Source organism: Eptesicus fuscus, chromosome 12 (assembly GCF_027574615.1).
Source record: "Eptesicus fuscus isolate TK198812 chromosome 12, DD_ASM_mEF_20220401, whole genome shotgun sequence".
Lineage (NCBI taxonomy): Eukaryota > Metazoa > Chordata > Mammalia > Chiroptera > Vespertilionidae > Eptesicus > Eptesicus fuscus.
The window spans coordinates 51159479-51172500 of NC_072484.1; the positions used below are offsets into that span (position 1 = coordinate 51159479).

At 52.3% G+C, this 13022-nt stretch overlaps 2 protein-coding genes across 2 annotated transcripts in view; one reads left to right on the forward strand and one right to left on the reverse strand.

The window, feature by feature from the left end:
• Positions 1–1385: 1385 nt before the first annotated feature.
• Positions 1386–10586, reverse strand: PTGR3 (prostaglandin reductase 3). The gene is made up of 3 exons (XM_054723976.1): positions 9842–10586; positions 2665–3625; positions 1386–1666 (listed from the first exon to the last, which is right to left on the reverse strand). The coding sequence occupies exons 1-2, from the start codon at positions 10048–10050 to the stop codon at positions 2701–2703; spliced, it is 1134 nt and encodes a 377-aa protein (XP_054579951.1). The 5' UTR covers positions 10051–10586; the 3' UTR covers positions 1386–1666; positions 2665–2700.
• Positions 10587–12684: 2098 nt separating this feature from the next.
• The window catches only part of TSHZ1 (teashirt zinc finger homeobox 1), a 69187-nt gene continuing 68849 nt past the window's right edge, over positions 12685–13022 (forward strand). The window contains exon 1 of the mRNA XM_054724028.1: positions 12685–12850. Coding sequence (XP_054580003.1) covers positions 12811–12850 — 40 coding nt within the window. The 5' untranslated portion in view covers positions 12685–12810. The remainder of the gene's footprint in view (positions 12851–13022) is intronic.

A 13022-nucleotide genomic window follows, 5' to 3' on the forward strand; every position in this document is an offset into this window, starting at 1 on the left:
TGTGCACTAACCAGAGGCAAATCCTCCATCTGCCCAGCCCCAGACCTCCAGGCTGACGTGCAAAGAGGCCACCCTGAGAACCGAGGAATAATTCATCCAGCGCGGTCGCCCGGCCCCAGCCCTGTCTCTAAAACAAAGACTGACAATTGCCCTGAATTATGGATGTACTTTTGTGATATGTAATACAGTTCAGAAGAAAGGTGTTGAGAGCTTCGCACCACTTCACCTCCCATTAGAGGCTAGTCTTGAATGATAATACCAGAAGATGAAACTGGTGCTGAACTATGACCCTCAATTTACAAATCATTTTTCAGAAGAATAAAAAAAAAAAGTTTAAACATCTTTTTGGCATTATCTGAATGGGCGGAATCTTTCATGCTTGTTTCCTGAGATTAAATGCAAACAGCCTGTGCTATGGTTCCTTAGTTTGGGGAGAGAGAAAACATGAGGGTTTCAGATTAGATTTTATTTCAAACCTGAGTGTTTGAAAAAAATACTTTTTTTTTTTTTTTTACATAGCTGAATTTAGTGTATTCCTTCAAAACACAATAAATTTCTATTCTGTAGCTTAAGGGGTCCATCAGTAAAAAGGTTGGTCTTTCATCTTTATTACCCTCCCATTAAAATGAAAGAAACCGGGACACACTTCAGTTTAGAAGAAGCAATTTAGTTGGCGATGTCCTTCCCCGCTTCAAGTCTCCACGAAGGGGAGCAGTGCATTTCTGCTTACATTTCACACGTCACACGTCTACCTGCATAAGGAGCAACCGAGCCAGCAGACGCACACTACGTTCAATTTAATGATATTCTCTGATGAGACGATCTGAGGGACACGATTTCCCGTGACCAGCCATTTCCGGTGGTTATGCTCATGAAACCTGTCCCCTTCCCTTGTGTGTTTGTGTGTCTGGAAGCCAGGCTGAGTCCCTCTCTGTTCTGCCACAGCCGCTAGGACTGAAAGGGAGAGATTAATAACCAAGCCCCGCACTGGACCGGCTTCCCTTGTCCCCTGCACCGGTAACCCTCTGCTATAATGAGGACACAAAGAGCCTCGCATCAGGCCGCTACCCTCCCTCATAACTCACAGGCCCGCCGTGGCAATAGCCTCCAGTGCCATTTGTCTTTAGTGCAGTTGTGACACTTCGGCATGATCCATAATTTGGCAGCTATTTACCGTGACATTTCCCTTCAGTGCAGCCATAACATTCAGTGAAGCCGTGATTTGGTCCCATTTACCATATAAATTGTATTGTTGTGCATGCATGCTAGCAGCGACATTAGGTACCTGAAAATGAGTAAATCTTGTAAAACAGATACGAACAGCTATGGGGCAGTAGCATTCCCTTGCTCCTCAGACGGAAGGCAAGAAAAATTAAATATGGTCACCAAGTTTTCTGGACCTTTAATTGTCTTCCTATTTATTTAGCACGTGAGAGATGCGGAAACCCCGGGCTGTGAAACCATCCGGAGGGCTCTGCCTTCGATCGGAGAGGCACCGTGGGATTTCCTAGTTCACAGGGAAGGCTGCAGCCGCCTTTGGTGAGCTGAAGGTTAGCAGGCGGGCCGATCAGCTCCAGGCAGGATTCAGAAGAGAAGGCACTCGACTGGTTACGTTCATGTGTGGTATCAGGTGCCCGGGACAAGAGGCATCTCACTCCACCAGAACCTGGGAGAAGTCAAACGGAAACCTAGGGTCAGGGGCTGCTATTGTTCCCAGGACCAGAGATGAAACACACCTTCCATGCCAGACAGCCTGACACAGAGCCCGTGTGTTATTACTGGAGATCTTGGTCCCGACTGTGCGCGGCGCAGTCTGCCCCGGCGTCCAAAGGACCCTCCCGCGGTGTGCCCAGAGTGGCCTGCCCTTGGGTAGCCCACGTTCTGTTAGGTGGACCTCATTGTGGATGGGACACACACCTTTCCTGGGCATGTATTAAGTTCTTAAAGCCCCCGAATCTGTCGTCCCCTCTCCCGACGTTGCTTTTTGTCTGTGTAAGTTTTCAGCACTGATTTGCTTCTTAAGGGAGGAGTGAAATTTTCCATTCCACATGTGCCTCACAGGCACAAAAGCCTTCAATACAACTGACTTCTTTTAGATAGGTCTGTATTCACTTAATCATTTTTGCTAATAATCTAACAAAATCAAAGTTTTGGAAGAATCCCTCCAAATTTCTGTTTGGATAGTTGGCTAGTGATTTATAGGCTACAAAGGGCCATTTCCTCAGAATGTGCACTCGGAAATAGGGCTGATTTTTGCGGTATCTCTCATTTATTAACTACTCATTAGCCCAAGACCAAACTCTCCCAAAGCAAAGAATTTGTGAACTATTTTTAAGACCAATTTTAAAATCTCATCAAGCTGAAGACATACTGATTTGATCAGCTCTCCCATCAGGAATTAATTTAGTTCCCAAGAACAATAAAATCTGGAATGAGACTGTCCATGACCAAAGGGTTGAATGTAAAGGTTTTACCTCTGAGCCAGGGAGGTAAGTTTTATTAGCACTTTTTTTTTTTTTTTTTCAAGAGAGGGGTAAAAAAAGAAAAAAAGGGAAGAAAAAGAGAAACCTGTTGTAACACCTTACTTTCGTTTTAAGAAATATTATCTCCATTAATGACTGAAAATAAATTGATTTGAGTAATTCTGAAGCATCAAGTACCCACTTTCTTTCTCTTCTGATTTATGCCATTGTTTGGTTTTTACAGCTTGCTGTTGACAGGGTGAGGTAATTCAACTACAATCTTCCCCGTGTTTTTCCCCATGTACATGTAATCGACAGCCCGGAACACGGACTCCAGGCCAGTAAACCTGCCCTCTGTGGACAGGTCGCCCAGGTCCACCTGGCACACGAGGTCTCCACTGGTACACATCTTGACCAAGTGGTCCATGGATGCTCTGTACTCAGAAAGGTAATGGTTTAGGAAGAAGCCCTGGATGCTGGCAGATTTCTTCAGCAGTTTGGCGGGTAAGGTTCCTGCTTTCACAGGTGAAAGGCCAGTAGGGGTTTGGTAGCCAGAGATAAACCCGATTACTATCAGGCGCCCTTTGGTGGCCAAGGCATCTATTGCCAAGTCAAACATGGCGCCCCCCACAGATTCATAGACCACATCCACGCCTCCAGGGTACTCTCGCTTCAGGACGGTACCCACGTGCTCAGTGTTATAGTTGATGGGACGATCGCAGCCAACAGACTTCAGGAAAGCAGACTTCTCATCAGAAGAGCAGGTTCCAATGACGTGGCACCCGGCCTTCTTTGCAAGCTGCACGGCAAACTGGCCTGTCCCCCCAGCCGCAGCCGTCACCAGCACTTTCTTCCCTTCCTTCAGCCCGCCGAGCTCTTTCAGGCAGATGTGTGCGGTGGTACCACTTACCAGCAGGGTGAGGTACTCGGGTGTGGCAGAGGGCACTGGGATGGCAATGCTGGCTGGCACCACTGTGTACTCAGCAAAAGAGCCCGGTGACATGTAAGCCACAGTTTGGCCGACTGTGTACCTGGCACTGGCGGAGAGGCCCAAGGCTACCACCTCGCCCACACCTTCGAAACCTGCATCAAAGGGGGTCTTGACTGAAGGGTCATATCGTCCTGCTGAGTAGTTGATATCAGATGCATTAACACCGACAAATCTAGAAGAAAACAATCACAAAAATATATTAAGGTGTTTTGTTCTCAAGGCCTCTATAGTCCACTTCGAAAAACCCCTCTAATTCGGTGACTGTGGGGGTCTAGCTAAGCCATACATTCTGATAGAATATGAAAAAACCAGTCCTGATATTCAGTGGAGGAAAAGAAATTAAATGAGTATTTAGTTCAACAGTGATTTGCAACCAGAGTTTTGCTGTCATCAGTTTAGAAATAATTTCAATCACTTTAAAACATCAAGTTATTTATTTCATATGTCATTTATTTCCCTCCTCTTTCCTCCAAAAGGAGAAATAAATCAAAAACAAAAACAAAAACAAAACACCCCAAATATGTCAGGAAGCCTTCTTATCCACAAACTGCACTGGAGCTGAGTTGGAAATTAATTGGCCTCTTAACAAAGATGTTAAAAACAACAGTGGGATAAAATATATTCAACCAAGTACACTAGTATTGATTTTGGCCACAATTTAACACTTCAGATAATAATAGTAATGACAATGATATTATTAAAGATTGATGGAATGTGCAAGGTCATTACTGCAGGGGTTGTTTCAAAACATTGTTAGAGTGGCTGCAGCAAATTTTCTTTCTGATGTAACGATGTCCAGTGTGAAAATATGCACTTTGATTAATTGAACAAAAATTGTCTCATAAGGGGAGAGAGATTTTATGGAACATTCAACATTTTACAGTCCTTTTCAGATGAAAAGGAAAGCATATCGTCACTCTATTTTCCCTCAACAAGAAGCAGAGACATAAGTTGATTAATACCAGATGATTAGTTTCACTTTGGTATCCAGAGTCAATTTAATTGCGAGGCCAGTACTTTTACCAGCTTTTTTTCATCTTAGTATACCTCATAACAGAAATATCCTGATACGTAAGGGGAAAAAAAAAAACAAGTCGTCAACTAAGAATGTCAGGAGGTGGCTTAGACACATAATGGAGGACCCTAAAAATGTCATTTCCACCTGTAATGAAGTGAAAGGATGGTGTTATCTGGTGGCAGGAGCAAAGCTGGTAAGTAGGTCATTTTAAAATAATTCACTTTTAATTTAACTTAATAAACCAAAACTGCTCTGTAGCAGGACCCGCTTCCATAGGTCTATCGGTGATACTTTGCCCTTAAACATGCTCCCTGATGCTTCTGCCTTGTGTGTCTACAACACTGAAAGCTCTCTGCATATTGTAGAAAGAAGGAAGCAGGAAACCATTTCTTTCTAGCTCATCAGGCAGCTTTCAGAAGTGAGCATACCACACAGCCTCCCTGAATTCTAAGAGCCATAGCATTCCATACCCATAAAGGATATGCAGTAATGAGAAATGGGGAAATGGTTTTTGCAGGTTTCCCATTTGGCATTATTTGGCATTTAATGCCAAGATGCTTGCATTCTATTTGGGGAGGATGGGGGAGGCTGCTCGCTCTCTCCTTGAAATTTACTCAGTTCTCAAGGCCCCGTCTTTGTAAAAAGGGCCAGCTTCCCCAGAGCAGAGCCAGCTGCCTGTCTTCCTAGAAGCAGCCAGGGCCCAGCCCAGCTGCAGCGCCTCTCGGAGCCCCAGCCTAGGCTGTAAGGCAAAGCCCCTCCCGGAAGGCTTCCTGCGGTGAAAGTGAAGTGAGGTTTGCTTGAGAAGTGGGGAGTCCACAATTAACCCTTCCCAGCCCCCTCCGGTCTGGTCCCTCTGGCGTTTCTACACACCCCACTGGAGAGGCGCCTTTCTTGTGTGGGGAGACCCCGCCTAGGACTCGGAGGGACTCCACGGTGCTGGCCAGCCCCTCGCGTCCCTCCCCACACCCCACTTAGGACCCGTGAGCAGAAAAGCGGTGCTGGAGGAGGACTCAGCCCCAGCTCGCCTCCTCCCCAGGCTGTGGTTTACCGCTTCCAAGAGGAGAGGTGGGAAACCCAACAGCGCACATCTCAGGAGAAACGCAGAGCGAGAGGACACGCACGCCGCAGGGGACAGAGGGCCAAGTGTGTGCCTGGTGGTGGCGGTGGGGGGAGGGGGCAGTGGGGCGCCGCTGGGAGCTGAGGTGGCTGCATTCGCTCAGCAGAAGCTGGAGTTTTCCATGGGGGCTTTGCCTAAAACATCAAGTCAGATGTTGCGGTTGAGCCCGGCGCGCCCCCGAGCAGGGACAGGACACCCGCGGGCGCACCGCACGCCCCGTCCAGGTGGCCTCCGCTCTCCGTCTCCCCGGAGGCCCCCTGGTGCGCCCGGGTCTGCCTGCTGGGTGCCAGCAGGCAGTGCTTCCCGACAGCCTCCCTTGGACTTGAGGGCCGCTTCTGACTGCCCGACCCTCTGGTCCCGCGTGGCTCCTCCACCGCCAGCAACTAAGGATCAATGTCTCCCAGGCCAGGAGCGGGCTGGGGCAGTGCTGCCAGCACTGGGGTGAGGGGCCGTGGCCCAGGTCCGCACCCGGGACCTCGGCCTCCAGGGCTAGGCAGGGGTCCTGCGGGTGCGCCCACCATGGAGCTCCCGCCCAGGGCAGGACAAGTTCTGGGGTAGCCCTGAGCACCCTGCGTGGCGAGGCGCAAAGCCCGTGGACAGAGACCCGCTAGAGGCTGGACCGTGACCTTGGCTTCCTAGACACCCCCATATTTCGTGACCCCTCCTCCCAACCGCCCCGCAGTCTTCTAAATCGCCTGCATAGTGGTGAAGGAATCTCGGGCTGGTGGCGAATCTAGATTCCCCAAACCTCACCCTCTCCAGTGTCTCCCGGCCTCTGGCGTGGCCCCCGCCTTCCCCCAGACCCCTGTTTTGACGCTGCGAGGCCCCCCAGGGTGGTGGGGACCCGCCAGGGCCCCGATGCGCCTAGGTCCTTACCTGGGCTTTGGGAAGAGCTGCCTGGGGGGTCCGGAGCCCTTGAGCTCCTCTTCACCAGAAACAAGTTCAAGAGCAGCGGCGCCATGGAACAGGGGGGCCCGGGTCCGAGCAGGGGACAGGAAGGGGGAGCGAGAGGGGAAAGACCACTGGGAAGGATGCGCGCGCTGGGAGGTTCCCCTTGTGCCCCTTTAATTTAAAATATGTGCTTTTAATGAGGGTTCCAGCGATCCGACGGCAGGATCCACTCAAAAGAATAATGTCCAGAAACCTCAGGACGAGGCGGGCTCTCCCCCAATATAGTCGCCCGTTTATTTATATTAAAAAGTGCTGAGCCCCTTCATGTTTATTGTGAAACAGGGCAGTCCTGCGGGGCGGAGGGGGACGCTTTCTCTGAACAAAACCCGAGGCGAAGATTCTAGTCCGAAGCACATGCCTTCAATACTGGGAGGCAAAGTCGTCCAAACCAGATACTTATTTTAAAAATAAATAAATAGAAAGAAAGAAAGAAAGAAGAAAAACAATTTGGCCTGGAGAATCCGAAGAAATACTACTGTTCCACCTCCCGTGAGCAACAAACCCTTTATCAAAAAACGCCTTCCCCATCCCCTCCCCCTTCTCTTTTCCCTCCCCGCAAACTCTTAGACCCATTATCTTACACAGGAGCAGAAAATCGTTAGAAATATTTAGAAACGAAATAATGTGTCATTACGGTACTAAAAATGCTAAAAATAGCGCTCAAACTGACTTCACCGGAGGGTGTCTTGCTCGCTTTCTTTTTCTTTTCTGAGGTCGGGTAATGGGGAGGACACTGAAGTTGTCCTGGGATGTATGAAACAGGAAGGTGAGAACTATAGAAAGGAACATCAATTGTAGGTCTATGGGGAGTTTATGTACCCTTCTCACACCATTCCTAAATGGTGAACTTGATTATTCTAATGGTTGTGGAGCTTAAAAGCACTTCCCTCTCTGCGAAGAAAAAAATCTGTATTTTCTGTTGAAATGTTATGAGGTGTGTAAATGGTTCAAGTGAAAGAAAAAGTCAGACCTCCACACACCTTTCCAAATAAGTAAATTTGGGATTAATCTATTCATTCCAGAGCAATTTTATCATGATAAAAAGGAGAAGCATATGCATAAAATTTTCATGTAATTAACAGTGTTCTGGGGAGATTTGGCCTAGAATTAAGATGAACTAACCTTCAGTGAATTATTAAGCCTCTATTCTTTAAAAGAGAGAGAGGGAGAGAGTCCGTAAAACGCCACCTCCGCTGACCTTGTGTGCAAGAATAAAGGATCTTCCTACAATTGGGGGATAGGAGCAGGTTTGCCAGCAGCGTAGGGAAGAGGGGCGGCAGAGGTTCCGCCCCCTCCCAACACGCAGAAAACTGGCTCCATTTTCTTTCTGTTGTGGGCTTCAAGGTAGGAGTTAGAGGTCAAGTTGTATGTATCAATATACTATTTATATTAAAGAGATTCTTGGCATAGGTGGAGGGGAAAAGGTATGGATCTTGAAGCAACCTAAACTGATGAGCTCCCAAGGTGAGAGCCGGTGGTCCAGAGCACTGACCTGGAGTCCAAGACTCAAGCTAGGGATGCAGCGCCCCGGGGTGCCCAGACACCCAGTGGGGAAGGGGACGGTGAGGGGGGACTGTGAGTGTGAAGGGAGAGGAGTCTCAGGAGGGGGGCATCCTAGGAGTTGATGTACACTCTTGGGGGAGAGGCCAGGAAAGCACCAAGGCCGGGTTGGAGCAACCTCCACCCAAGGCGCTGGAGGGTGGTCCCAACCTCGCTGCGGCCAGTAGAGCTCTAACCACTCCCCCCCCCCCCCCACCGCTGCCAGGCTCAGTGGCCTCCTCCCCATCCCATACCCCCTTTCTAAAAGGCGTTTTACTCAAGCAGCTGTGTGTGTGTTTACATCACTGATCAATCAATAGTGTACCTCATCAGAAAAAGGAAACAAAAGCCCATGTGAAACTTTTTGCCTGTTCCAGTCTGTTTGGAGCTTTTCAGCCTGGGGCTCATCTCAGCTTCTAGCAAGTTACTCGTGTGTTTTGTATTTCTGAACACACACAAGCCCCCCTTTTAATCCTGGCAGGACCCATGTCCTGAACAGCCCTAGCACTGCATCCCATAATGAAGAAATCCTCGGAAGCTGTTTCCACCGTAGCAAACTTTTTCAAGGACACACACATCCCACCTCTGCTCAGTCCCATCCTTGGTTCACTAAATGGTTACATTCCCAACACGTTTCCAAAAGTTTTATATAGAGACCAGAATTCTCCAGCCTTACAATATTATTTGGAAGGCTGATATGAATCCCCAAAATGGACTCATTAAACGTTGCATCAAGCTACTCCTTGCAGGGGGCTGAGAGTACTTCCTAGCACACAATTTTCAACACAGTTACTATCTGAACTTTCTCCTCCCTTCGGAGTATTATTCAACCGGATACATGCAATACTGTAACCCCTCGGACTGCCCGAGCAGGCGGAGGAGTCCTGCTCTTGCGAAGGGGATGGAGGAACCAGGCACGCCCCGCCTGCAAGTCCGCGGGGAGTGGACCCACCCGGAGACCCGAGGGCCTGGCTCCACGGAGTGAGATCCCGTTCCTTCCTGTTGCCTCACCAGTTACCAAAGATTAGTGAGGCGGAAACACATTAAGGTGAGGAGTGTAGGGGAGGAAAAGACAGAGGTCAGGCAAGAACCCCAGTGTGTCCCCGAAGATCTGCAGAACGTGCGGGCAAATGCAAGCCATGCCCCCCGCCCCAGACGCCCAGCACGCGCGCCACACGCCTGTCGTTCCACTCCGGGGCACGGACAACAGTCACACATCACTGACAACACGCAGACGACACCAGCGAGGTGCACACCAACACACTCAGAGACAGGCTCTGCCATGGCGAGGCTACTGCCAACCTGGAGCGGACAGGGAAACCAGCCTGGTCCCCGGCCTCCTTTCTTCAAAGCACGTTGTTACCTAAAGGTCGCAGCTTGGGTCCAGGCTGTTCCTGCTCCACCCTAAAGAGTATGTGAACGCAGGAGCCCCGGGTGCGCGCGGGTGGGCCAGGCGGCAAGCCTCGGCTTCTGGGTCCCCTCGGTTTTATTTCGGGAGCGGGAGGGGGAGGAGGGAGCACTGGGGGAGGGGAGGGGAATCCCAAATTAAAATAACCCCCAGTTATGAGGACGTTCGGTGGCATCGGATATTCACAACAGCAACAGTCACATTACATTCGCCTTCGCCAGATGGCGGCGGGTTCAATTTCCCAGAATCTCGCCAAGTCAGGCTGTGCACCCGAGCGCGCTGGGGTGTGGGGACGCAGGCGAACCGGACAGCCCGGGAGAGGCGGGGCCGGGGCGAGGGCGCGCGCCGGGCTCACCGGTTTCGAACGAGGAGGTCTCCGTCCCCGGGGAGTGGCACCGGGCAGTCCCGGCGCAGGGTGACGGCCTCGCGGAAGTTGGGGCTCAGCCGAGTCACCACCAGCTTCTGCATGGCGCAGGGGATGGCGGAGCCCTGGAAGTCCAGGAAGTGGCGGGAATACGACATGTCCACGATAGTTCGGGTCGCGGCGAGCGCCAGCCGCAGCATAGTCCGCGCCACCGCCTGCTTTCCGAGCCGCTGCAGGCCAAGGTCGCGACCAGCCCGGGCAGCTGAGTTCGGCTGGGCGCGGGCGGAGCCGGTGGGTCCGCCCCTCCTCCGGCCCTCGCCCTTCCCTCGGCTCCCCCCCTTCCCCTCCGCGCTTGGCGCCCGCTCCCCCTCCGGCGCGCAGCTCCCGGAGTCCTTGCAGCCCCCGGAGCTCCCGGACGCGCCACCCCCGGGGTCCTGGCCGGAGGATCGCAGCCGCCCCGGTAGCTGCTCCTTTAATCTTTTTGTTTTGGTTTGAATCTGATCGGCGCAGACTGGCCAGGGAGCCTCTCCGCCCTCCCCCTTCCTCCGGCGCCGGGGAGGCACCGGATATCCCCACCCTCTCCACGCTCTAAAAGCCGGATTTGACTACTCTAAAGGGTGAGGGGGGCGCTGAGGGGTCCCGTGTGTCCCACGTTCACCGCGGCCCGGAGCCGGCGGCAGCTCCGGGCATTCTCGGAGGCGCGCCGGCCGGTGGCCGGCACAGGCGCCTCCCCTTCCCGTGCGAAGCGTTCACTTCCTTGCAAGGTGGTACGAATCAACCCCGAGCGCGGCCGGGGCGGCGGGGCACGGCCGGGTCCCTGAGCCGCGTGGGGATCCCTTGCTGTTGGTGAGCGCATTCAAGCACCGAAGAGGGGGCGCTCAGTGCCCCCTCTGAGCCCCAGGCTCCTGGGCCGCTGTCCCCCAAACGCCTTGCTCGCATCTCTGCCCCTCAGTTTGCCCCATATAAGTTGTATGAACTAAGCCATTTCACTTATTTTGGCCCAGATTTCGTGTTTTTTCCGTGACTTTTTTTAAAGTAGCCTCTCTACAAGACAGGTACAGGTTACCCACTGGGAGAGAACACACACACTGGAAACCAGAGGGCCAGATTCCCAGAGCACAGAAACATTTTAAACTTCTAGGTGGGGATGCTGAAGGACTTAATTGAATTGGAGACGTTTGCAATGATGTATGAAGATCTCATTTTATAACCCAGCTAGAGAGAGCTGCAGTTGCAGTGTGTCAATTTTCTCCCTAATTGTCTGTATTGACCAAATAATCAATTCACTTTTCATAGAGGGACCAAATTAAATATTTTCCACATTTTCGTGTGATGAGCTAAGTCCATCTTGAATTTTTTGTTAAAGGAATACGTTTCAATTGAAAAAACCTCCTGCTTTCCACTTAACCCATGAATTACTAAAACATAAAAGCCACCCATCCCCAATCAAATTTAACTCCCAAACTAAGACTGCAAAGGTGACACGGGTATTTTTATCTTAAATGTAGGACATTCTTCATCCAAGGGTAGTTTATGTCTATGTGGGTACGTGGTATGAATGTACAAGGGGGGGGGGAGGGGTATTAACAGGTTTAAAAATCTGCCAGTGTCTACTTAACTTGGCTTTAGAACACATGGTGTTACCCAGTATCAGCCAGTGGATTACAATAACAAACCCCTCAATGTCTTTCTCCAAACTACAATCTTTTATGTTGTGCTGTATTAAGATTTCTTTTTTGTGTCATATTGTTTAGCTCCAGAAAAAAAACACAAAGCAATTAAAAAGATTGACAGGTATGGTTTGTGAGAGACCTATTTGTAATTGTCAGGGTGACGTTGGCGAGAGGAGGAGGAGTAAAAACTGAAGCAGGAAAAGCAGCTCGATGTGTCTGTCTATCAGTTGAGACTGTCTGAAAGCTCTGCGATCGGAATGTGTGTTATATTTCACTGAAAAGAGGAGAGAGCGAGAGTGCATCTCCCTCTCTCCCAGGAGTTTGGGGGGGGGGAACAGTCCACGCTCATCTCGCCCACCCAGTGAATGTCGGCTCTGCGCCCCTTTGCACACACTCTCTGGGTTGTTGTTGTTGTTGCCTTTTTTTTTTTTTTTTTGAGTGGGGGGCTTTTGTGTATTTTTCATTTTTTTTTTTTCTGTTGGAAGATCAAGACCGGCCAAAAAATCCATGATCAAAATGTGTTTGTATTAGATTTCGCATTGGAAGAAGCGGCGATCCTGGCGGCAAAGCCAAGTGGCACCAAGTGGCGCTCCGGCCGGGTGACACTGTTTGATCTGTGACTGTTTGGAAGGTGGAGCAGCGCCTGACATCTCCCCCCGGCGCGTGTGTGTAAGGGGGCTTCACTCCTCTGTCTTGTTTGCTTTCTTCCTCTTAGACTAAGTGCAGGAGGAAAAGGACAGCCTGGATCGGCCTCGCTGGCGCTCAATGAGAAAACTGCGACCCGCGCATTGAAAACACTCGCCGCGACCCCCGAACCGCGAGGAGAGGGGGGAGAGAAAGTTGCGCTCGGAGACTCTCGGCTCGCGGAGGAAGGCGCGGGGCAGCGCCCGCAGCGGCGCCGGAGGAGCGCCCGCCAGCAGCAGCAGCGCGGCGGCGGGAGGCGGCAGCATGGAGCGCGGGCCGCGGGCCGGCCCTCCCAGCGCCCACCGCTGCGCCCGCGGCCCGCGCCGGGGATGACTCCGGGCTCGGCGCCCAGGCCCCGCGCGCTCCGCCCGCAGCCCGGCGGCCGGGACGCGGCCCGCGCGGCCGCCGCCGCCTCCTGAGCGGCCCCGGGCGCGGCGGTCCATGCGAGCGGCTCCCCGCGGTCCGCGGCGCGTCCGGAGCCCGGAGCCCGCGGGGACGAGGCCAAAGTTGGGCGCGCCGCGGAGTTGCGCCCGGGGCCCCGCGTCCCCGCGCCCCGCGAACTCCGGCGGCGGCTGAGACGAAGGCTACGGCGGCCCGAGCAGCATGCCGAGGAGGAAGCAGCAGGCCCCCCGGCGCTCGGCAGGTAATGCGCGCGGCCGCGCCGTGGGGAGCGGGCCAGGGAGCGGGCGCTGGGGGCGCGGGCGGGCGGGGGCCGCGGGCGACACTCCCCCCGGAGGCCGCGGCATCCCAAAGCTGGGAGGAGGCCGGGCTCCCGCCCGGGCCCGCGCGTGGAGCGGAAACTTAGAGGCGCTGCG

Bases quoted from the DNA above. Each gene is read 5' to 3' on its own strand.
- PTGR3 (XM_054723976.1), bottom strand. From the start codon at position 10,050: ATGCTGCGGCTGGCGCTCGCCGCGACCCGAACTATCGTGGACATGTCG. The intron at 3,626-9,841 runs GTGAGCCCGGCG...GTTTTCTTCTAG, and splicing joins GACCTCCTCGTTCGAAACCG to ATTTGTCGGTGTTAATGCAT.